This window comes from Pocillopora damicornis, chromosome 11 (genome assembly GCF_964200805.1).
Source record: "Pocillopora damicornis chromosome 11, jaPocDami1.2, whole genome shotgun sequence".
Lineage (NCBI taxonomy): Eukaryota > Metazoa > Cnidaria > Anthozoa > Scleractinia > Pocilloporidae > Pocillopora > Pocillopora damicornis.
Window position 1 is genome coordinate 6,788,229 of NC_142680.1, and position 24,064 is coordinate 6,812,292.

Below are 24,064 nucleotides of genomic sequence, written 5' to 3' on the forward strand. Positions count from 1 at the left end.
CGCCCGATTTCCCTAGCAAAACAGAAAAATGGCTGCGTCCAGACGATCGTTAAAATTGTCAGGCAGGGAACCAGAGTCAGCAAGCATCGATTCGATTTGCGGAATTTGTAGGATGAAAATCGACGAGAATCTACGCAATTGCAACATCACAAGTTGTTGCAGCAAACCCATTCACAAAAACTGTCTGAAAGATGCATTAACAGCCATGGCGTCTCGTCCAATTTATCGTGGAAATGCCGAAGAAGACGATGCATCGCTTGAAAATGAAGACCGAGAATATGATGACCGAGTAGACGACGAGGCAAGGATCCTCGACGTCCTTTCAGGACAATTGAGGCAAAGGGCATTGGACAAGTTGAACGAACTTATGAGACTAGAAAACATAGAAGCAGCCATCACACGAGTGAGTAGAGCCGTTTTTAGTGCTTCTTTCATTCAAAGGAGGTGATATATATTTTTCTTCCTTTAGATCGAACATGCCTTTGTCTGTGGGAATTCTATTTCATCGTGCTTGTCTCGTCTACGTTCAAGTATAAAAACCATGGACACTTTGAATGTAGATTGTCATCTTTGTTTCACTTTTTGGAGTGATAATCCTAATTTCATTTAATCGATCAATCGTTCACGTGAATTCTTGAATTTCTTGCTATAGTCGCCTTTTGATCGCTCGGAAATGGAAAGAAGTAAATCACAATTATCACTTATCACAACGGCTTCACCTAAAAGACCACCCAATAGATGGTTTATTCTAACCATAGGATGAATATCACCAAACACATCATCTGAGTATCGTATCAGAATACAAAATTATTTAATTGATCAATTCGTGACATCAGCCATACTCTCTTTTTTTCAATCCGTACAAATCGCCATTCGTTTCTCTCGTCAAGGAACCATGAGATGGCATTATTTTTTTTTCTAGTAGATCTAACAACATAATTTTTTTCTTCTCAATTAAGGCAAATGGTATCATCGTTGGTGGACAAGCTTTAGCCTTCCATTTTAGAAGCATCCTCGCCACATTGCATGATTTTATCAACTACGAAATCCCTCGAGATGTTCGCCTCTATCGTGGATCAAGAGTGTCATTAAAAATGACTGTACGATCGAATGCAGAAGGTTTGGAAAACTTTATGAGGTCTTTTATTCCGCTGGAAGTCATATCCTTTTTAGACCTGAGCATATGTGTGCGGCGTTGTTCCCTGGAACGGCTGATCAGTTATCAATTAGATTATTGATTTTTTCTTATAAAAGGAAAGTGATTTTCTAAGTTACTTCGATTTGCAAGAGATTCAGCAAAGAATGACGACTACATTATTGCGGTTGTACGATTTCATTTTCCTTTATCCTGATCATCACATCGATAGAAGCGAGCGAAATAGATTATGTGCATTCCCGAGATTACAAAATACTATTGTCGTGCATTTGATCTACGACATTTTTAGATTAGAATTTATGAGGGGCAAGAAAATCTTTTCACTTTATTAAGTCTTTATTAAGCACTCATGAGATATGAATTTTTTTTACAAAGGAAAGTACCCTTCTAAATCGATTCATTCCGAAAGAGGTTTTACAAAGATTGTCCAATATATTATCACAATTGTACAATTTTAGCTTCCTTCATAACGATTAACAGTTTCAGTGAGAAATGTTACAGACCAATTAGAGCACGAATTAAATCAGATTTCATTTACAGTTTAGTTGCAGAGCCTCATTTTGTAACTTGAGCTTTGAACATAATTGCCTAATTAAGAGCCTAATTTTGAACAATTGTTCGAAAAAATTCAACATAGCTGTGCCCCTCTTTTTATCTTGAGAAACAAAAGATACCTTTGGTGAATTCCTGTTATTAGCTTTTACTATATGGTGGATGGGGTATAGGGGTGGGAAAGAGATTATGTGCAAGTGACTTAGGCGAGTAGTCAGATAGCGAAAGATTAACTACCTCAATGATAAGTGTGTTTAAAAGAGAAGGGGAGGGGAGGCTAGCTTAGAGGAGAATGGCATTCTCTCCTCCCCTGAAAGATCGTAAAGATAGAGACTTACCATTCAAACTTAACAGTAGTAGAATAAATATTTATCGAGGATACCCTCTTCACTACGAAAGTGCTTCACTGAGGGGTCCTTTCAACCAATAGATAAGTTTAAAAACACTGAAGTATGAATAGATTAAGAAAGACTATAAATCTGTGCGTTAATTGTTATAACTCAAAACCTTAATTGTAAAATAATCATTTAAATAAAATAATTTAAACTCTTGTGGATGGCCCTTTTAAATTCGTGAAGCGTTTTGCAGTAAAGGTGAACCAGGGGCCACATCCCCCCATCTCATGACTCAAAGGAGTACGTTACTGAGAGGGAGAGTTAAGAGAAGAGAAGAATATTAAAGCTCCCGATCCCCTCAGTGTAACTGAACTATACAGCTTTAAAACAAAATTGGGTTCCTGAAACATCACTTAGAATCGAGCGCCTTGAGACCAAGAGAAAAAAGAGAAAGAAAACAAATCAAAGAAAATATCAGTCAATCAGCGCCAATAAGAGCTTGAAGTGATCCCGAGTGCTGGAAAATGTTGGTGAAAAAGCCTCGATTGGTTCGACTCTTGGATCTGTATGGTTAAGAAGGTGTTTGAATTTTTTTTTAGACAAATCACGGGATGAGGAAAAGCAAAACCGATACAAACCCGAAATTACTTTCGATTTCTCAGCTCCGTAGTCGTGTCACTGTAGATATTAAAGAAACACGTGATATACAAACACATTATTTCAGTAAGCGGTCTGACTTGTCTATTGAGGAGGAAATACAACTTGAATTGATGTGTGCATACTCAAGATGAGATTCTTGCCTGGTTAAATAACTGAGCGTAAAAACTTCAACAAATGAACTTTGAAAGATGTAATAAAACTTCGTGGTGTACTTTGAAATCAGTCGAAGTTAAAAACTGTGTTCGGTTTTATCCATAGGTTAATTGTATTTCTGAGATAGCTGAGATACAACGAAAATCCTAATTGGTCAAGAACCCATCATTTATTGCACCAGTCAACTCGTAGAAAATTGAAATATTTTAAGTTTATTTCATGAAAGCAATAGACCGCTTTACTGGCATAATAACTCATTTGGCAAAAACACGAAAAAAGTTTGTAAATCCCTCGCCAAAAAACGAGCGATTTACAACTGTTTCTACGATTTAATAAAGTAATCTTTACCCTTCCTCTCCATTTCGGTAGCACTCATCAAATCCAAACGATCCTGTTGTAAAGTGTCGAGGAGCAAAGAAAGACCTCTGTTACGGCTTCACTTTTCACGCTGTTAACGTGTCCAGGAGCACAGACAGACCTCTGTTACAGCTTCCCTTCCCGCGCGGTTAACATGTCTAGGAGTACAAAGAGATCTCTGTTACAGCTTCCCTTCCCATGCGATTAACGTGTCTAAGAGCACAGAGAGACCTCTGTTACAGTTCCCCTTCCCATGCTGTTAACGTGTTCAGGAGCACAGAGAGAACTCTGCCACAGCTTCCCTTTCCACGCGGTTTACGTGTCTAGGAGCACAAAGAGAGCTCTGTAACAGGTTCCCTTCCCAAGCAGTTAACGTGTCTCGGAGCATAGAAAGACCTCAGTTACAGCTCCCCTTCCCACGCAGTTAACGTGTCTTGGAACACAGAGAGACCTCTATTACAGCTTCCGTTCCTACGCAGTTAAAAACACGTCCGCTGTGATACGTGACGCAGTTTTGAGAGAAGTCTGGGTCCAATCATTTTTACCCAAAAACCCGAAGTGAAAATTTATTGTTCCCCACCAAGGCTCAGACTGTCCCACTTAAGACAACAAACTGTCATTTTTTTCGTTTCACACCAGATCAGCAAAGGAAATTGAAATTGTATGCTTTACTTTTCTTACCTTCAAGTGTTAGAATTTCAACATTTTTAGGTTCTGGTATCGAAATAGTAATGGTAACTCTAATGCTTTTTACGCGCACAGGTAAAAATGCCATCTGAACGTTTTCATATATTCTATAAATACCGATACATTTAAGCAGAAGCATGTAATTCTTTACTCGCATGTTTCTAAAATGTGTTGTCTACCCACCAAAGATTTCTCACTGAATCAACATTTGTACTTTTCTTTTCTTTTAGGCGTGATACCTATGTTATATATAAGTTAAATACCGATCTTCTTCTTTACCAACGCACCCTCGTACGCCTTACGGACCTATTCTGCCGTAAGAAATTTTGATTATGTTTACACCACGAAAATTTTGTTTTGGTTGATGAGTGCTGACTTCATTTGTATCTGGTGAAGTAAGTCGAGTCAAACTAAAACTTGTACCGTCGACAGTCTCAAATTTGCCTTTGCAAGGTATGAGAAAATAATTTTTTTTCCACTTAGAGTGTTATAAAGTAGCTGTTCATCGTTTAGAGATACTTTATCTTAAACGAAATCAGTTGTCTCTAAACCAATGTTTACTTCAGTAGTGACAAACATGTTTGCAACACTCGTTTTTCAAAGGCACCTGGAAGCGCATGCAGGCGTATTTTTCATTACTTCCATGCCAAAACATTGGGGTATAAAGGGTTAGAAACAGCGCATAGGAATGTTAACAACAGTATTTCCTTATTCTCAGCGAAGCTCAATGTCTCGATACTAGGTGTCATTATCGCCAACTTGGAAATCAAAGTAAACTCAATTTTTCAGGCCCTGTTTCACCTGTGATTATATTCTCAAATCTTTGCAGGGAGATGAGCTGTGTACACATATTATTTTCCCGTCAGTTGAATTTCAAATTTCAGGCTCCTTACCACCCGAGTATTGGGCGAGACTTCTGTTTAGAGGGAATTAGATTAAAATAATGGGGTAATTTAATGTCATCAACTAAGTTGATTTAAGATGATGGGGACCAACTACACAATACAGAGCCACTTTTGAAGGAGCATCTACATGAATCTAGTGGCTTGTTTGGCTTGTTTGGCTCATTTGGTTTGGCAATGGATGAGAAACTAGGAATAATATAGATGCCCATCAAATCTTAGTTCGATATGTTTAGTGGCTCATTTGGTTCAGCAGTAAATGAAAGAATGAGGATTAATTATATGCAGATTAAGTCTTAGGTCTATATATTTAGTGGCTTGTTTGGTTCATTTGGCTCAGCAGTGGTCTTTTCTGTTAATCCTTTAACTCCCAAGATTTCATGAGTAATTCTCCTTAATGTCTGCCATGCAATTTATGTGATGTTAGTTTGGAGAATTTGGAATTGGATCAACCAATAATCCCCTAATTGATATTTTTCTTTATTCTCCTTACTTGTCTGCTTGATATTGTACTGATAATGTAAGGAGAAATTCTGTATTGGTTTCTAGGGTCAACAAAGGAGCAAATGAGCTAAACAAGCGAGCTTGTTTGGTAGATGGTTAAAAGGAGCTCTGTATTCTGTAGTTTAGCCAGTAGTGGAAATGATAAATTCCAAGCTTCAATGTGCCAAATTTTCCACATCACTCTTATTGTTCATTGTGCTGAAGACATTTTTCCAGGTCCGATCATATGAATGTGTTCCCAAATGAAGCAGTAGTTTTGAAAAAAGGGGGCAAATTTGTTAAGGAACTGTGGTGCTGTATTAGTGGGAGAGTATAACAGGGTAATTTAGTATTATCAACTGAGTTGATAACGTGAATTGGCCACCGTAAAGAGTTTCCAAGTGTTTTGAAACTCAGTAGTTTCAAAACCTAAGTGTGTCAAATAGCTTTCTTGCCCTTCCTCATTCAGCTATGATGTAAGAAAGAGGAATAGCATAGTCCTTTCTTGATATTGCTTGATATTGTATTGATATTGAATGGAAAAATTTGGTCTAATGGTCACTCACAAGAGTTAACCCTTTACGCCCTAACACCAGTATTCATATTCTCCATACGGTTCTCTGTACATTTACTAAGGCACTGACAAGGAGAATTTTTCCAACAATCAAGAGTTTCTTTAGTTGGGGATCATTTCCTTAATTCCCACGTGACGTTAATTTTTGATTCAGTGGTGATATTGTAAGGAGAAATTAGTTGTTAGTCACTCTTAGGGGTTAAAAGGTGATAGGGTTAATGGGTAGACAAGCTTATGATTTCCAAGTGGCCTAATATTCCTAATTGGCTCATGGCATGGAAAACTGGATAAGTTTTAGCTGGATAGGCCGATTGGCATTGAATTGTCTAACCACATAACTATTGATGTGCTCATCATCAGGTATGGACCTGTTTAACAATGGAGATCACCTGCCAAAGTTTTCTGAGCCTTGGAATTTTAGTGACGCTGTATTGGTGGCAGAGGACAAGCGGTTTCATGTGCACAGATCCATTCTGGCTATCAGCTCACCTGTGTTCAACACAATGTTCCAGTCAGGCTTTAAAGAAGCCACATCAACTGAAATTCCCCTCCCAGGGAAGAAGGCAGAAAAAATTTATGAATTACTGTGTATGATATATCCATTCCCTCTGCAGATTTCTGGTAAGCCCTTCTTAGTTTTCTCTTATTTTCAGAATGTTTTGATGAAATTTAATTGCACAAATTTCATTTTGAATGTGTTCCTTCATTCTTTTTTGAAAAGCATCAATTACCGGTAGTGTTACTCTATACCCATCTTAAATTGCATTATGATATGGCAAGGTACTCCCTAGGTAAATCTAAGCACTCTGATTGTTCCTTAGTCTGTCGACATTTTGCCATGCAGACCATTTCCATGGAAATGGTCATAAGCCATGTATTTCTCTTTGCTTAATCTGGAAAATTCAAAATAAACAAGTTTGGTTCAAGTGCTATATAATAAACTTACTAACCTCACATGCTCAAGCTGCTCTCTCTACTCTCCATGCCTTGTTGTCACCTGTCTACTTAATGCATTCTTCCTTTCCCTTTTTCCCTTCTGCTTTCCATTTAGAAAATCTTTACAGACACAAGGATAAGGTGACAAATGTTTCAGATAACACAACACTAAGATTTATGTAGGAATGCAATAAACTATCAGGATGGAATGTAAATTGAATTGCTTTTGATAATGGTGTAGGTTGTTGTCCTGGGAAGTTTAAACCACTGGATGCTTCTTTAACTTTCTGAATCAATTGGGAGGCATGCAATTAGTAAGGTACTTTTAGGGGCTTTAGGAGGGAGGAAGGGGTGCTTAAATTGAAATTTTCTGTATTTCAAGCAAATGTGAATGATTCAGTTATGTTTATAATTATTTAAACCAAGGTCATTAGACCCTTGTAATGATTACTCTTGTAATAACCTCTATGTGAAAAACACTTTTTTGGGTAAAGGTGAAAAATCCACGTTCACTCTTGTTTTAAACCCTCTACAACAGCCACTTCCCCAAAGGTAACAGTCCTGAAAGTGTATCAAGACTGCCAAAATAAGCTACAGCTTGTAGCTGCTTACAGTCTGTGAATCACTGTCTGACAAAAGGTGTAGGAAAATGAGCTAAAAATCCTCTGAGCAAACATTCCTCAATAGCTTTATTTCACCAAATTTTACCTTTTACAGGGAGACATAAGGTATCAAAAAAAATCACCAGAATAAATTTAAATAAATATTTATGAAGTCAATTGATATTTGGAATTGTTGGGGAGATCATAAATAGCCAAGCTGAGATAGAATAGCAGGGTTGTCATTAGGAGATGTAATTGGTGCATGATCTGAACTAAGTAGGCAGCTGAATTTAATTATTCTTGCATTGTGAGGTTAATTTTAAATGTTTCCGGGGGCATGCTTTCCTGGAGAAATGTGAAATTTGAAACTGTCTGAGATGTGATTTCCAGTGTTCTCAAAGCTACATCTTTGAGTTGACTTTTTCTTAACTCGACAGAATCACTTCAAACAAGTTTGTTTTCTATCTTTAGCCACATATTTACAAAGTACCTGTCGCAAAATGGAGTGACAGCCAGGGCCTACTAGCTCTGATTGAAAACCTTAAGATGGCAATACTAATATGTTTACCATTAGCCACTCGGTAGAGTGAAAAGGCGTTGCTATTATGAGGGTTATGTCAAAGAAAGAGGGAAAGAGGGGGGGGGGGGGGCTTTTGTCAAGGGGGGAGGGGATGGGAGGCTTATGTCAAGAGAAGAAACGAAGGTGGGATGGGAGGCTTATATCAAGGGAAGAAGGGAAGGGGGATGGGAGGCTTGTGTCAAGGGAAGAAGGGAAGGGGGGATGGGAGGCTTGTGTCAAGGGAAGAAGGGAAGGGGGGATGGGAGGCTTGTGTCAAGGGAAGAAGGGAAGGGGGGATGGGAGGCTTATGTCAAGGGAAGAAGGGAAGGGGGGATGGGAGGCTTATGTCAAGGGAAGAAGGGAAGGGGGGATGGGAGGCTTATGTCAAGGGAAGAAGGGAAGGGGGGATGGGAGGCTTATGTCAAGGGAAGAAGGGAAGGGGGGGTGGGAGGCTTATGTCAAGGGAAGAAGGGAAGGGGGGATGGGAGGCTTGTGTCAAGGGAAGAAGGGAAGGGGGGATGGGAGGCTTATGTCAAGGGAAGAAGGGAAGGGGGGATGGGAGGCTTATGTCAAGGGAAGAAGGGAAGGGGGGATGGGAGGCTTATGTCAAGGGAAGAAGGGAAGGGGGGATGGGAGGCTTGTGTCAAGGGAAGAAGGGAAGGGGGGATGGAAGGCTTATGTCAAGGGAAGAAGGGAAGGGGGGATGGGAGGCTTTTGTCAAGGGAAGAAGGGAAGGGGGATGGGAGGCTTATGTCAAGGGAAGGGGGGATGGGAGGCTTATGTCAAGGGAAGAAGGGAAGGGGGGGTGGGAGGCTTATGTCAAGGGAAGAAGGGAAGGGGGGATGGGAGGCTTGTGTCAAGGGAAGAAGGGAAGGGGGGATGGGAGGCTTATGTCAAGGGAAGAAGGGAAGGGGGGATGGGAAGCTTATGTCAAGGGAAGAAGGGAAGGGGGGATGGGAGGCTTATGTCAAGGGAAGAAGGGAAGGGGGGATGGGAGGCTTATATCAAGGGAAGAAGGGAAGGGGGGATGGGAGGCTTGTGTCAAGGGAAGAAGGGAAAGGGGGATGGGAGGCTTTTGTCAAGGGAAGAAGGGAAGGGGGGATGGGAGGCTTATGTCAAGGGAAGAAGGGAAGAGAGAAGGGTGAAAAGACTGACCCTTCCATTTTCAAGCAAATGATGTGAACTGTAGGTCTTTTAGGGGAACATGGCCGTGGACCCCTACAGCAAGTCTTTTTAAGACTTCTTCTCCCCCCCTCCCCCAGTTAAAAGTTTTTTTCAATTTTTCCGTAACAGTAGACATTGCTCTATAGCTGAGTGAAGGAGTAAGTCACTAAAGAAACTATGGTGCTGCGTCGGTGGGAGGGTATAACAAGATAATTTAGTTGTATCAACTGAGTTGATAATGTAAATTGGCCACCATGAAGAGTATCTAAGAAACTCACAGGTTATAGTCGGTGAAGCTTTTTCGTAAAGTCAACTTTGTATATTAAATACATTATTTCAGATCAGCACGATGTAAGAAGCCTTTTGGAGTTGTCCCGAGAATACCAGATAAGTAGACTAACTTCTCGCTGCGAGGAGCGTCTCCTACAGAAACAAAGCTCGGTTGAGCTGGTGATCCTGGCGCAGGAATTCTCGCTGAAGCGGCTGCTTGAAAAATGCTTGGCCTCCCTCGCAAGAATGAACTTTCAAGAGCTCAAGAACTGTCCAAATTTCGACAACATAGAAGCGGAGAATCTAGTTTGCCTCTTAAATAATCATCTTCGCTGGCTTAAGGAACAGCATGCCCGTGAAATTAGGCAACTGAGGGAACAATTTTTAAAAGAGAAAGGCCGGGCCCTGGAGATCGCTAACGAGCTGAACAGTTGTTGGGGATATAACAAACTGCCAATCAGAGGTTGCGCATGCGCATCGTATACCAAGTCATGTGACAACTGTTGCACAGTCTTAGAAAAATTTGTCAAGACAAAATGCGGCGAACTTATCGAGGCATTGCAACAGAACGTGTAGATTGAGGACGTTATTGTAGAACTCGAAGCTTTTTTGGCTTTGATAACGGCTCTCTCTTCATACGGGACGACTGGATGTAACAGGGGCGCGAAGGATACCATCTATAGGTGGGCCTGAAGAAACGAATTTTGAAGAGAAGAGGCCCTATGGCAGATGAGATTGTGGTTTATTCTGATACAGGGCCGAAGGGAGGTCCGGAGGCATCCTTCCGCGCAAAATTTAAAAATTTAAACACGCTTCTGTGCTATTTGGTTCATTTTGGATCGCATTTCATGGAAAGGTTTTTCGCCTCTTTCAAGGAATCTCAAAGCCGCCACTAGGCATGTCGTTGACAGAGCATTTGTTGTCCTCGTCCTTATTGCTAAAAAAGTGTCATAAGTGTAGGGGGTGAATAGTGAAAAGAAAAATTTTTTTGGGGGGGGGGAGGGGGAAACGCGGGTTTGGCGCATGTGATCATATGATCACTTCGTAGCCACATCCACATCCCACGGAAGTAATTACTACATCTTATTGTTTTGGCTGCCGTGATGTCTTATAAATGCGGTGCATAGCTGTTGTGGCACTCCCTTAATTCAACCGCGCGTGAGTGAGTTAGTTCCCCCACGTTTCTGCTCTCTCTTGCGCATGTAACTCTTTATTTTTTTTCATTATTATTTTTTTTATTTTTATTTTTTGAAAAAAAAAAAAATAAAAAATAAAGAGTTACATGTGCAAGAGAGAGCAGAAACGTGGGGGAACTAACTCACTCACGCGCGGTTGAATTAAGGGAGTGCCACAACAGCTATGCACCGCATTTATAAGACATCACGGCAGCCAAAACAATTGGCACTGGTACACACATAATATGCAATTGTACCACTCTCTTGAACAGGGCAAAAATACGGAAGGATAGCGGCGAAACGTAATGGCAGCGCTGAACAATCCAAACTCTGAGTTTTAGTATCTTTTTAGCCTTGACTTTTGGGATACGAATTTTTAAGCGGATCAGATTTTACTGTTGGTCACAAAGAACTCTTAAATGGTTTCGTTTGTGTTTCTTTTTCTGTCTTTCGCGCACGCCTTACTCGATCGATAAAAATTTATGATGAAAGTTAAATTCTAGGCCATGAAATGATAGGGGAATGATAAATCCCTTATCCGATGTTATTACATGCAATACAAGCGAAAATTTTACTCATTTCTCGTCTTTTTTTCCTTGTCCCTACGGGGCTTGGAAAAATACGACACAACTCGCAAAATATCTGATTGCATTTTATTTTAAACCATCGAATGAAATGTATTGTTTCTTTCCCATCAAACAATTGCAAAATGAAGGGGAACATCTCTGGTTTGAACGAGATTGTCGAGGAAAGTGTAGTAAAAGTATTACATCATTAGAAGTAGAAAAAAAGAAATAATTTCAAAAAGTAATCTGGAGAATAAATGATACATTTTGACATTTTGACATTTTGACATTTTGACATGTGGTATGGATGATTTTTGTCATAACGCTCTGAATTACCTCTGGTCATTTCTGTCATCGTTTGTTGTGACTTTTCAATCCTATGTTATTTTGACAGCAAAAAAGCTCAAATTGTACTCTAATTAACCCAATCTGTGTTTACCTTTACTTACATCATTTAAAAATAAACTTTCTAAGTATTAAAAGCGGTGTATTATATAATTGTTTCAGTTACTTGTCAAAAAACCCTTTTTATCGTTCCTTATTTGAAGGAAGGGCAGGTTAAGGCATTTTAAGTTGTCTTTTACATATCTTTTTAAATTTCCTATTGTGTTCCCTTTTAACGTGTCATCAGTTTTCTGTCTTTTACTGTCCAAAATAGATTATTTTAGATTACAGCATATCAATATTGCTTAGCGATTGTTCGGTTGTGATCTTATCTTTGAACTAGCGGAAGCTGAGAGGGCAGTGAATATTTAATGATCCAGATGACAGCTGCAAAGATTGGATTTCCATATTGTAGCCGAAGTACAAACACGATCCCAACAGCCGAGGATAATTCGAGATTGTGCCAACTGGATTTGAGGTAAGGATCTGTAATTTTTAGTTTCTGTGTGTTGAGAATTTTACAGAGAAACACTTTTGATACGAGGAATATTGCAGATCACGCTATTGTAATCGTGGGAAACTTTGTTTTTTCTGCGATTAATTTCGGTTGATTTCTACCAAAGTCCTTGATCATTTACATCGTAATTCTATGGAAATTCGATCGATTCTCAGTAGCAATTCCTCTTCTTGAGAATATCTGGCGTTATCATCGATTCAAGACTGCGCAGTTCTTCGGAGAAACACTAAAATAAAGCGTGTTTTGCCTACAGAAGTTCACAGTGCATTCTTCGAAATCGATGTAAATGTCATATGAAGTTTTACTTGGGTGTGATCGGTGATCAAAACGAAGGCTGACATACGATGAATTTCGTTTGGAATGATCTTCAAGTTTTTCTCATTTTTACCGTAAACGAAATTTTCAAATGACTCCGACATAACTTCAAGTTCTCAGCAAAATAATTTGCCCCTCTAAATTTCGGTTTTGATGTAGTTTATCGTTTGGTGTAAAGTTTTGCATAATACGAAGTCTGATATTACCATCTAGATGAGTATTCGATATAAATTTTTTTTAAATATTTTATGGGGTTCACGAAGTAACATGAATATATTTCATTACATAGAAATGCATGGAAAAATTTGAAAACGGAACAAACATATTTAAGAACATCCAGGCCAGTTGACGCCCAGATTTTTTGCGTTGTGTATTTCTATCAAGTACTTAGGCTGAGTGTGTTGTCTCGCCCGCACGCTGAAACATGAAAACATTTGGTTACTTAATTAAGTATTGAATGGAAATATCTTTGCTTTGTTGTGGAAGAAACAAATTTTTCACACGGAATCGGTCTGTAGTTGCTGTAGTCGAAATAAGTTATCAAGGTATGAAACACTAAATCGGTGTAGATATTTGCTCTTTTTTTCCTTGAATTAAAATGCAAATTCTGTCAGTGATAGACCCTTCAAAAGACGGAAAAATTACTAAATTGAGAGGAACAGTTGTTTTCAAATTGCGAAACTTTCAGTTTATTATCTGTCTTTAAGGAGGGATAGGCACTGTATTTTTTCTTAGACAATGGTAAAATTTGTCGATAATGAGTTCGACTCAACTAAATGAAACAATTTGGTCGGCTCTGCCTTGAAAATGATCTAACTTACACATAGACTAATTTGAATATATTGAGTAACACCCGCATATGTTTGTCTGGTGTGCTCAAGTGTTATGAAAGCCTTCAGAGTGGTTATAATGGAGTCGACGTTAACATGTTAGAGTGTCCTAGCGCTTCACACCTTAACATCAGTATGCTTATTCTCCATACTGTTCTTTATGCATTTCCTATGGTGCTGAAGAGGAGAATTTGTTTAACAATCAAGAGCTTCTTAAGATGATGATCACCACTTCAATTCTCATGACTTTTGCGTTTGGTTCAGCGGTGAGATTGTAAGGAGAAATTAAATTAAAAGCTTGTCACTTTCAGGGGTCAAAGGGCTAAGCCGACAGAGCGGTTGTAATGAACACGGCGTTTATATGATGCGCTGTATGATTCACTGTATGATTCACAGGGGGACTACCCTTTTTAATGCATACCTTCGCATGACACGGTTGTCAACACTAGTTGCTGTTTAAATTTTGTTTAAAATTGCAACCACTGCATTGAAATGGGACGAAGCGTTCATTTTAATGAACATTTTCCAATTTGGAACACAAAGCATTTCCTTTCGTGTCCCTGACAGTCGGGGGTGATCTCGAGAATATTACAGAGCCTCATGGGGGGATCAGGTAAATTTTACATGACACAACCAAAATCCTTTGACCCTCTCCCCCCTCCCCTTCCCTTCGTTAAATAATGGCTAGTTCCTTATTCAACATAATCATTTGGAGTTTGTATTCACATACTATTATCAAATATCTTTTGTGATTTCCTAATGTCAAAGGAGTTTGGTTGCTATACTTTGAATCGGTAATTTTAGCACTAAAAACGCTTTTTTATGATGTTCATTTTAGTTCCCCCAAGCCGGCTATGGATGTAAAGGACATTTTATTATGGCGAGATGTCAAAGTGACTGCAATTGTATTTGTCAGCGGGTTTGTCCTCCTGATCTGCATGACACAGTTCAGTGTGGTCAGCGTTCTTACCAACATAGCACTGGTTTGCCTCGCTCCCATGCTCGCCTTGCGATTGCTGATGACTGCAAGATCTGCATTTCTCAGAATTGAATTTGAGCATCCACTCAAGTAAGCAATTGTGTTTAGTCTGTAATGCTATAGCTGGTAGAGAATAAGAGCCGGGAACACGTGATTGCATGCGCAAGGAGATAAATTTTGGGTGACCACGTGTTACTTTCCCGCGCGAAATTTAACAGAAGAACATTTCCGCTGTCACGAAAGCTATGCGAAAAGAAAAACTTGAAACGTTCATAGAAATCTGTAAAAGCAAAGAAAAGTAGGGAAAAGAAAAACGCGAGAATTTTCGCAGGCAAATCTTATCAAATTACGGACTTCCAGCTGATTAACCCTAATGTTTTGAGGTTTATCAAAAAAAGTTATACGTATTTCAAACATTGCGACTTGCTTGCTTGTATAGTTTTTTATAACTCTTTGCCTATACACCGTTCGCACATGCGCTTTTACCTTTGCAGCCTGTCATGACTGCAAATTATATACTTAGGCACGAGAGAGGTCGCGTCTGATTAAAACGCTGCCCAATTCCTACCCTTAGCTTCAAAGTGTGTGCAAACAGTGAACATACCATTTCCGAGATAAAGTACTCAATGCCTCACTGAAAACCATGTTGGCGAGTTGGGTTCCTTCATTAAATATAATTATAATTATCATAAAAGCAAGCAAGACAAAAATTTTAATCCTAAGCTTCTACGCCAATTTTCCATCATAGGGCGTATTTATCTAGGGACATAGAAGTTTCCAAAGATAAGGCAAGTACACCTGACACAATGTGTTGGATAAAGTATTACATCTTGAGAAATCAAACTAATGTTACGTCTGAAGGCTGACCCATTAGGATTGATTTGCTTCGAATTTCTCCTTACAATATCACCTGTGAATTACACATTAAGGTCATGAGAATAAAGGAAATGATAACCAACTTAGGAAGCCCCTGATTGTTAAGCAAATTCTTCTTGTCAGTAGCAAAGGAAATGTAGGGAGAACAGTGAGGAGAAGATGAATTCCAATATTAGGGTAGAAAGTGTTAGTAAGAAGGAACGCAGTTGCTTGGAGAGGGTGGAGATTGCAAAGTCACTAAATTTCAGAATCATAAAGTTAATTCTCTTTTTCCAAATTTCTCCTTATAAGGCGGATCTTGTCGGTGAGAAAGTTTCTGGGTTTGCTGTGGCCATGACGACAAAGCTAAGAGAACTCTTTCTAGTGGATGATCTGCCAGCTTCACTGAAGGTTTGTATTCATATTTGTAAAACGAGTTTCGGTTGAGAGTCTTGAGACAAAAAAATAGGTGGAGTGATGATAGCAATTCCGAACATAACCTCTAGTTCTGATAGCACCTCAATCTGTTCACTGTCATGCAAGACAATATACAGTATGCTAGCCGATCAGAGCAGAAATATGATATTACGGGGAGCTTATTAGAAAGGAAAACGGGCAAACTGCCCAAGCATTTACACGAGCATTTCTTAGCCCGCGAGAAAGGCGGTAAGTGGTCTATAAGGGGTCTGGTACTAGCATTGTTAGCGGGCGGAGAAACGCGCGCGTTCTGCAGCGCTTATAAGAGGGCCTGCGTCCATTTCAGGAAACTGCTTCGAGCGCGGGAAAACTCGAGTGACGAGAACGTGGTTGGGTTTGGCTTTGCATTTGATTATTTGAGAATTTTGCAGACTACTGTCGATACTCGATCAGTTAAAAATTGCTCTGTGGTGCACAAGTAGAGGCTTTTATAGTTTTTAGTATTTAGCTCGTACGGACAGTATACAAGAGCGTCAAGCGCGTGTAATTCGTAGGGATTACACGCGCTTCCGGTGCGTTTAGTTACGCGTCTGCAGTAGAAAAATTACACGTCTGCAATGGTTTATACGCAAATGCGTGTGTTTCAAGTCATCTTTGTCATTCTCTACACGCATGTGCGTGTACTCTTTCATACAGATGCGATCACTGTGGAAATTTGTATTTCATTTGACTTAAGAATTGCTTGAGGTTGATTATTCAGGGCAAGCTAATACGGAGTTCAGTTCAAAGTTCCTTGTTGGTACTTGATGTATGACTCCCTTGGAATAAGCTGAATATAAAATGACAAGTTTTTTTCTTTTAATTTCTCAGCTGCTAGTAGCCTTGTATGTTCTCTCTTACGTGGCTCAGTGGTTCAGTGGAATTACTTTGACATTCATGGGTAAGTTGAAAGACTTAATTTCTCCCAGTTAGGTTCACTGAAATCCTTCCTGGGAAAAATATGAAGACAGTTTAGGAATCACTTATTGTTAGATTGCCAATTACGAAGGTTTGAGTATGAAAGCTTGACAAGAGTTAGCTCTCTACCAGGCCCTTATTATTAGCGCTGCAGGACGCGCGTTTCTCCTCTCGCGGAAGACTTGAGATGAGTCAGGGAGAGGTTTGCGGGGAGTTGCGCATTATTGATTAGCGCTAGACCACTTGCAGACCTCTTGCCCTAATATTTTCCCGAGGGCCAAAAAAAGGGTTTTACCGAAGTGCTAATAACAGATGCCTGCTTGCAAGCTAGACAAGGGCCAGCATTTTCATTCCTGAAGGACTTTCATGTTTGCGGAGCGTATTTTGATAAAGTATCATGAAACCAGAGCAAGAGGAATACCATTGGCCAATCAGAGCATAAGGTGAAAAGGAAAAACTCTGGGTAAACGTGCATAGCTGCCATCAAGCGCGCGAAAGCGCCAGTGACTATCATAAATCGAAATTGGGTTGGATTTAAATTTAAAATGCTTGACCAATCACAATACTAAGTAAAACAGAATCAATAAGATCCCACATACCTCATCAAAACTTGAATAAATTTTCTGTAACTTACATCGTTTTGTTTTGCAGCATTTATTGGAGCCTTTACAATTCCAAAGATTTACGACATGTACGAAGTAAGTACCAAATACATACTTCAGTTTATAATGAGAGCAATCCCTCCTTTCCGTCGAAGTCCGTCGCGCGAGTTAAATATATATTAAAAACAAAAGCTGCAAAAAAAAAACAAAATTCGTTGACGTGCGCGTCATTCTCAGAGTGCCGCGCGGAACGCGAAAATAATTTTTTTTGCAGTTATATTTTTACTTGCGCGACAGACTTCGCCAAAAAGGAGGGAATACTCATGATTCAGCTTCTATATTATGACAAGAGATTATAATCACTTAATATTGATGAAATCTTTATTTCGTTTCTTTACATAATTGCAATATCAGGCGTAAAGAAACAATGTTTGAATTCAAATTCCGATATGAGTCAAATATATTCCAAAACACTAGTTTGACCTTGTTTTTAGCCTTAAGTTATATTTAGGCGCTTGCCAGATTAAGGAATTTTTTAGCGGTATGAAGAATCTTTTCAGTCCTGAGAGAGAAGTATGAATTATTTTTATTTTATACTATTTTTTTCAGACGGAGATCAATTCGTGCTTGGGTAAAATCAAAAGTGCTGTAGAAGACGCAACTGGAAAGTAAGTAAAATTAAGGCAAATTGAAAAAGGGTGATGATTTTAAGCTCTGCCCGAAACTCGAGCGACAGAGTCAACGAGAAATAGTTTGTCCCTTCATTGATAGCGTGCTCATTTTTATTTCATTGAATAGTCAGCGAGTACCGCCACATAAACAGTTCCTAACTAAAAGTATCGATGAACAAGTTTTCCAAGTTTTGAAACTGTTCCAACTTATTGTATTTTATATTTCTGTTTTTCAAGCTCGTAAATAAAAGAAAACTATTTTACGCTAGAGAAATTTGAAATTCATTGTAGTCCGAGGTTGCTTCAGTTTACTTCGCTCTTTGATTGATCCAGGAAAATTGCGCCACTTTTTCAACCGATCAGATCCAAAACTAGAATCAATCAAGACTTGGTCCTCTTCGTTTTCCCGCGCTTTAGGCATTGATCGTTTTTACTTTGAGTTCTTATTGGCTCTTACAGATATTTTCCTTTCTTTTATTGGTTTTTGTGACACGGCCGAGAAGCGCTCAAGTGCATTCGATCGACGGAAACTGGAAATGACATTTGACGTGGGGTTGGTGAAGTGCGCGCAATGCCTAAGAACTTCATTTTTTTCTTTTATTTAGAATTGCTTCTAAAATGCCAAAAGGAACGACGAATCCTGCTAGCAAGGAAACTCAAGAAGACAACGACAAGAAAGCATCATGAGTGAAATCATTCACTGAACACTTTTGAAATTAGTAGGATAATGTTTTAAATATTAGGAATTGTTTTTTGCATTTCTGGTTTTATTTTCTTGTATTAATTCTTCCACTCTGACGTTTTCCATCTAATTTATTTCTTCCTTGTATTTATCTAGTCGTTTATTTTTTTTTATTTATCATTTATATAGATATCGGAATATTTTATTTGTTTCCATTGTTGGACTATTTAAAAGTTAACAAACTATTCGTTGACTCGATTTCATTCCCGGGGCAGCTCTGTTTCTCGTAGTCAGCAGGGCTTGGAAAAGACATTGTTCAATGCTATTTATGCCCAGGCCTGCATGGAGCGAATATGCACCAAACTTGTAGAAGCTGTTTGTCTTTAAAAGGTTTTATCTTAAAATACTTGCGTCCAAAACATTGAAACAGTTCTGCTGTTTTTCCTCAAACTAAGGTCAAGAGCGCACTGATAAAACCTCAAAACTGTGGTCCTAACTTATACCTTTATTGAAGGGGAATGATAACTAAGTTGAATAATTGATCTTGGATGAGCAACGAACACTAATGGCCTTCTGAGCAATCTTTCCTCGAGGAACTAATATTGACAAGAAGAAAAATGAGTTTTCTTTTTTAATCGGGAATACCGAAAAGTTGAAGACGTTGGATGGAACCAGCAAATGATTCATGTTTCCCCACGTAAAAATGTAAAATTATGTATGATTTCTGATGCATTTGTAGCTTTAATTCAAAGCGTTGTGAACTTATTTCAAGAAATCGATAGGTTGAATTAACCAAAAACTAAGCTTGCGAAAAATGATTTCTAAAGAGGTGTAATCACTAGCGTTAGCATGGTACTATGTGGTGACAAAAAATAATAAAACTAAAATAAATAACACACTGAAGTAGTGAGAAAGGAAATGAATAATTTGCCTCAGGACTTGCAATGAAATATTGCTTTAATTTTGCTTGAAAATATTAAATTTGAATCCAATGAAATTTTTGAATCAAAATAAAATTGTCGTTGAAAGTGAAGTGCAGAATCATTTGATTTCTAATAGCCTGTTCCGGGCATTCAGTCAGTAAAAGGAAGCGCGATATATAGTGAATGGCGCGATATCAACTGAACGCCTGGAACAGGCTCTTATCTGACTGTACCACGAGTTTTGTAAATACTTAGAGAACAATACATTATGAACAAGATAAACTTTCCACCTATTGAGCGACTGTTGAATGAAAGCTACAGATAAACCAGGTGCCGAAAAGGCTTTAACGATATGATCATAAGAACAGCTGATACATATGAGCCTTTTCTCCCTGTTTTATTGAAATAAGAGACGAATCAGTTTCAATTTCAAGTAAGACGTTAATAACGAGTTCAGTCATTAACTGTACGTATCATTACAATATAAACATCACGAGCTCAAATGTTTGATGGTATAGTTTACTGAAAGTTGTGCACGGTTTTTTTTTTTATCTATATACAAATTTCAAATAACGTGTTGATCCAATCGGTAATTAAACATATCATAATAGCATCAACCTTAACTGAGCTTAAATGCTTGATGGTATGGGCTTATCACATTTGTGCAGGATTATTTTTGTCTGTAAAAATTTCAAATAACATGTTCATGGCACGTTCAATCATTGATTGCTCTTATCGTAGCAACATGAGCGTTAACGGACCTTAAAATCTTGAAGATAATGTAAAGGTATGATGATATATAAGTACTGAGAGGCGCTCTCGAAGTAAAGCAATTCTTCATGATTTTCTATCAAGCTCCGCACCACGAGAAGCAGAGGGCAAAGAGACCTACCAAGAGCAAACCAAGTCGCATGTTTTTTCGTCAGCGGCCTCGTTTTCACGTTTGCCTCGCTTTCATGCCTGTAGAGGAATACTGCAGACCGTCAAGCAACGCAGGCATACACACTTTCGACGTCGTCGATAGAAGGATAGATATGAACCGAAACCTAGACTCGGCCTTCCGGCAATGATCCAGGTGACAGCTGCAGAGGTTGTTTTTCCATATTGTAGCGAAAATACAAACGCGATCCCAACAGCCGAGGATAATTCGAGATAGTACCGACAGGTTTTGAGGTAAGGATCTGTAATTTTTAGTTTCTGTGTGTTAAAAATTTTACAGGAAAACACTTCTGATGCGAGGAATATTACAGATCACGCTAACGTAATCTTGAGAAGCTTTTTTTTTTCTGCGATTAATTTCGGTTGGTTTTGACCAAAGTTGTGGATAACTTACATTGTTTTTCTATGAAAGCTCGATAGAGTCTCAGTAATAATTTCTTTCCACGAGAATACTTCGCGTCATCATTGACTCAAGACCGCGCAGTTTCTCGGAGGAACATCTCAAAATAAAACACTTGTTGCCTTCAGAAGTTCACAGTGTACTCTTCAAAATCGAGTTTTATCATGGTAGCGTCATATTAAGTTTTACATGTACTTGAGTATGATTAGTGATGAAAACGAAGGTTGACTTACTATGAATTTTATTTGGAATGATCGTCAAGTTTTTCTAATTTTGACCATCAACGAAATTTTCAACTGATTCCGGATATAACTTCAAGTACTCAACAAAATGATTTGCACCTCTAAATTTCGGTTTTAACGTAGTTTATCGTCTGGAGAAAATTTTTGCATAATAAGAAGTCTGATATTTCCATCTAGATGGTATTCGACATAAATTTTATTAATTTTTTTTTATGGGGTTCATGGGGTGTTGGATCCGACAATTCTAGTACATCGAAATGCTCGGAAAAATTTGAAAGGGGAACAAGCAGATTTAAAAACATACAGGCCAGTTGACGTCCAGAGTTTTTTCTTTGTGTCTTTCTATTAATTAAGTACCTACGCTGACAGTGTTGTCTCGCCTGCATACTAAAACATGCAAACATTTGTTTATTTAATGAAGTATTGAATGGAAATATCTTGGTTTGGTTTATACTGGAGGAAACGAATTTTGCACACGGAATCAGTCTGTCGTTGCTGTGATTAAAATAAGTTATGACGGTATGAAATCACTGAATCAGTGTAGATATTTGCTCTTTTTTTTCCTTGAATTAAAATTCTAATTCTGTTAGTGGTAAACTCTTCAAAAGACGGAAAAATTGTAAAATTAAGAGCAACGATTGTTTTCAAATTGAGAAACTTTCAGTTTTTTATCCATGTTTAAGGTGGGTAGCCACCACGTTTTTCTTAGAAAATGGCTAAATTTGTCGCAATTGAGTTAGACTCAGCGAAAATGAAATGGTATGCTTTGACCGCCTTGAAAATGATCTAACCTTTACATAAACTAATTTGAATATATTCAACAACACTCACATATGTTTTTCTGGTGTGCTCAGGTGTCACGAAAGCCTCCAGAGTGGTTGTAATGGACTCGACGTTAACATGTTAACATGATACACTGTATGATTCACTGTATGATTCACTGGGGGACTACTTTTTTTTTAATGTACATCTTTTCGTATGACACGGTTGTCAACACCAGTTGTTGCTTGCTTATATTTTGTTTAAAATTGTAACCACCGCATTTAAATGGGACTGTCATGGAAATTCTTCAATTTGAGACACAAAGCATTTCCTGTTGTCTCGCTGAAGGTCGAGTCATGATTAACAAGTCCTACATAAGAAAAACATAAGAGGCAACTGCTGTCACGCAAGCTATGTGGAAGAAAAACTTGAAACGGTCATAGAAATCTGTGAAAGGAAACAAAACCAGGGAAGAGAAAAACACGAGAATTTTCGCAGACAAAGCTTATCTAATTACGGGTTTCCTGCTAATTTACCATTCGCTTTTGAGCAATTTTTACTCTTGTAAGACAACTTGGCTCTAAAAGCCTGAAAGCACGTCACTTAGTGTGTACAACATTCGCACACGTGCCTGCACCTGGTACCAAAACGAGTTGAGAAAAGAGGACCAATCAGAACAAAGGTGAATCATCAGGAGTTAAAGAGCGCTTTGAGTAAAGACACGTGATGGGAACAGCGTGAAAAACCAAGGTGCGCACTCCTGCTCTTAGTTTTTTTATTTGATTGGTTAAGAAGCGAGCACAAGGTTTTCAAAGCCAACCAAATAGAGGAAACTACATAGGAAGAGCAAAACAGGAATCTTTCCGACATGGGCATGCTTGAGCGTCGTTATTTTATTTCTAAAAGTCGCGTCTGATTAAAAACGCTTCCCAATTCCTACCCTCAGCTCCAAAGTGTGTGCAAACAGTGTACATACCATTTTCAGAGATAAAGTATTCGGGGCATTACTAAAAACTATATTAGCGAGTTGGGTTCCCTCATAAAATATTATCATGATTATCATTAAAGCATTAGCAAGACAATACTTTAAATCCTAAGTTTCTCCACCGATTTTCTATCTTAGGGTGTATTTAAACAAGGACATCAATGTTTTCAAAGATAAGGCAAGTATACCTGGCACAATTTGCAGGATAAAGTATTGCGTCTTAAGAAATCAAACTAATGATACATCTGAAGGCTAATTTTCGAGACTTTAACCCTTTAGCCCCCAAGATTGACTGGTTTCTAAATTCTCCTCACGGTATCACCCTTGAATCGAATGTAAAGGTCGTGAGAATAAAGGAAATGATCACCAGCTTAGGGAGCTCCTGATTGTCAAGCAAATTCTCCTTGTCAGTAACAAAGGAAATGTAAGGAGATCAGTGAGGAGAATATGAATACCAATAAGAGAGTAGAAATGTGTTGGTCATTACAATAAAACGCAGTTGCTTGGGGAGGGTGGAGATTGCAAAGTTACTAAATTTCAGTATCATGAAGTTAACTAACTTTTTCCAAATTTTCCCTCTAAAGGTGGATCTTGTCGGTAAGAAAGTTTCTGGGTTTGCTATCGCTATGACGGCAAAGCTAGGGGCACTCTTTTTAGTGGAAGATCTGCCAGATTCACTGAAGGTTTGTAGTCTTAATTGTAGAACGAGTTTCGGTGGAGATGTGATGACAGCATTTTAATGTCATTCACTACACGTATATGTTATTCAACGAATAGCAGTGGCATACTCGAAAAAAAAAAAAAAACGAACTCCGAGTGCTCTCAATAGGAGTCGGACCTACGACCTTCCGATCAGTATTTCAGACACTCTACTATTGAGCTATAGGAGACTTGTGGCTCGCCTGGTCGTTAACTAGGTCCATCTCATGATGCTAGAAACTTGTTTTGGAACCCTGACGGAGATCTACGAGGCAAGTGTTGGATGTGTTTCCGTTTTGTGGCACACAAAAAAATAAATAAATAAATAAAAATAAAAACAAAGAGAGGAAATTAAATTCTAGGTTGTAGGGGCGATTAGATCAAAACACTTCCCCAAATAGCGCCAAATGAACGCGACGATTGAACAGGACTCGGAAACATCTGAACGATCGTGATCGTCCCGATCACCAAAGAAATGTATTCGATCGGCCCGAAATATTTCATGACTGTGACGATTCAACTTTGAAGTAGAAACTAAGTGGAAATTCAACCATCAATAAGTACGAGGAGTTACGTGTAGAGGAGGTACCTTATGGTATTTCAAGGCTTTTTGTTTTGTTTTTATGTTTTTTTTTCGAAGTCTTACGAAGAAGTATCTTTAAATAGATAGGAAGAAACCCGAAGACAATTGATCAATTTAATTTTTAGGGGTCAGTACCACGGAAAAAAATTAAAGAACTTTTCCTTTTTCGTTAGTGTTGCTGATTTGAACTG

General features: G+C 38.7%; 2 protein-coding genes and 1 long non-coding RNA gene across 5 annotated transcripts in view; all 3 read left to right on the forward strand.

Annotated features, from left to right (window-relative positions):
- The window catches only part of LOC149037236 (uncharacterized), a 1,954-nt gene extending 1,566 nt beyond the window's left edge, over nt 1-388 (forward strand). The window contains exon 2 of the long non-coding RNA XR_016180811.1: nt 1-388. This exon is cut by the window's left edge and continues 402 nt beyond it. This is a non-coding gene — a long non-coding RNA (uncharacterized LOC149037236).
- Nucleotides 389-4,279: 3,891 nt separating this feature from the next.
- LOC113677130 (BTB and MATH domain-containing protein 38) lies at nt 4,280-11,993 on the forward strand. Of its 3 annotated transcripts, none has more exons than XM_027193898.2 (3): nt 4,280-4,353; nt 6,220-6,480; nt 9,461-10,484. In XM_027193898.2, the coding sequence occupies exons 2-3, from the start codon at nt 6,222-6,224 to the stop codon at nt 9,964-9,966; spliced, it is 765 nt and encodes a 254-aa protein (XP_027049699.2). In that variant the 5' UTR covers nt 4,280-4,353; nt 6,220-6,221; the 3' UTR covers nt 9,967-10,484. The 3 variants fall into 3 exon arrangements, 2 of the variants coding, with proteins under 2 accessions (XP_027049699.2, XP_027049691.2); XR_016181281.1 differs by lacking the exon at nt 4,280-4,353 and adding an exon at nt 11,859-11,993 and having other exon boundaries at nt 6,204-6,480; nt 9,461-10,073; XM_027193890.2 differs by lacking the exon at nt 4,280-4,353 and having other exon boundaries at nt 6,204-6,480.
- On the forward strand, nt 11,859-19,373 carry LOC113677146 (reticulon-1-A). The gene is made up of 8 exons (XM_027193906.2): nt 11,859-11,993; nt 14,016-14,246; nt 14,905-14,944; nt 15,324-15,422; nt 16,299-16,368; nt 17,037-17,083; nt 17,597-17,655; nt 18,264-19,373. The coding sequence occupies exons 1-8, from the start codon at nt 11,887-11,889 to the stop codon at nt 18,343-18,345; spliced, it is 735 nt and encodes a 244-aa protein (XP_027049707.2). The 5' UTR covers nt 11,859-11,886; the 3' UTR covers nt 18,346-19,373.
- The last annotated feature ends 4,691 nt before the right edge of the window (nt 19,374-24,064 follow it).

Excerpts from the sequence above, each read along its gene's own strand:
- LOC113677130 (XM_027193890.2), top strand. The coding sequence starts at position 6,204 with ATGTGCTCATCATCAGGTATGGACCTGTTTAACAATGGAGATCACCTG. Across the intron at positions 6,481-9,460 it reads ATTCCCTCTGCAGATTTCTG|ATCAGCACGATGTAAGAAGC; the intron begins GTAAGCCCTTCT and ends ACATTATTTCAG.
- LOC113677146 (XM_027193906.2), top strand. The coding sequence starts at position 11,887 with ATGATCCAGATGACAGCTGCAAAGATTGGATTTCCATATTGTAGCCGA. Across the intron at positions 11,994-14,015 it reads TTGTGCCAACTGGATTTGAG|TTCCCCCAAGCCGGCTATGG; the intron begins GTAAGGATCTGT and ends TGTTCATTTTAG. Across the intron at positions 17,656-18,263 it reads GTAGAAGACGCAACTGGAAA|AATTGCTTCTAAAATGCCAA; the intron begins GTAAGTAAAATT and ends TCTTTTATTTAG.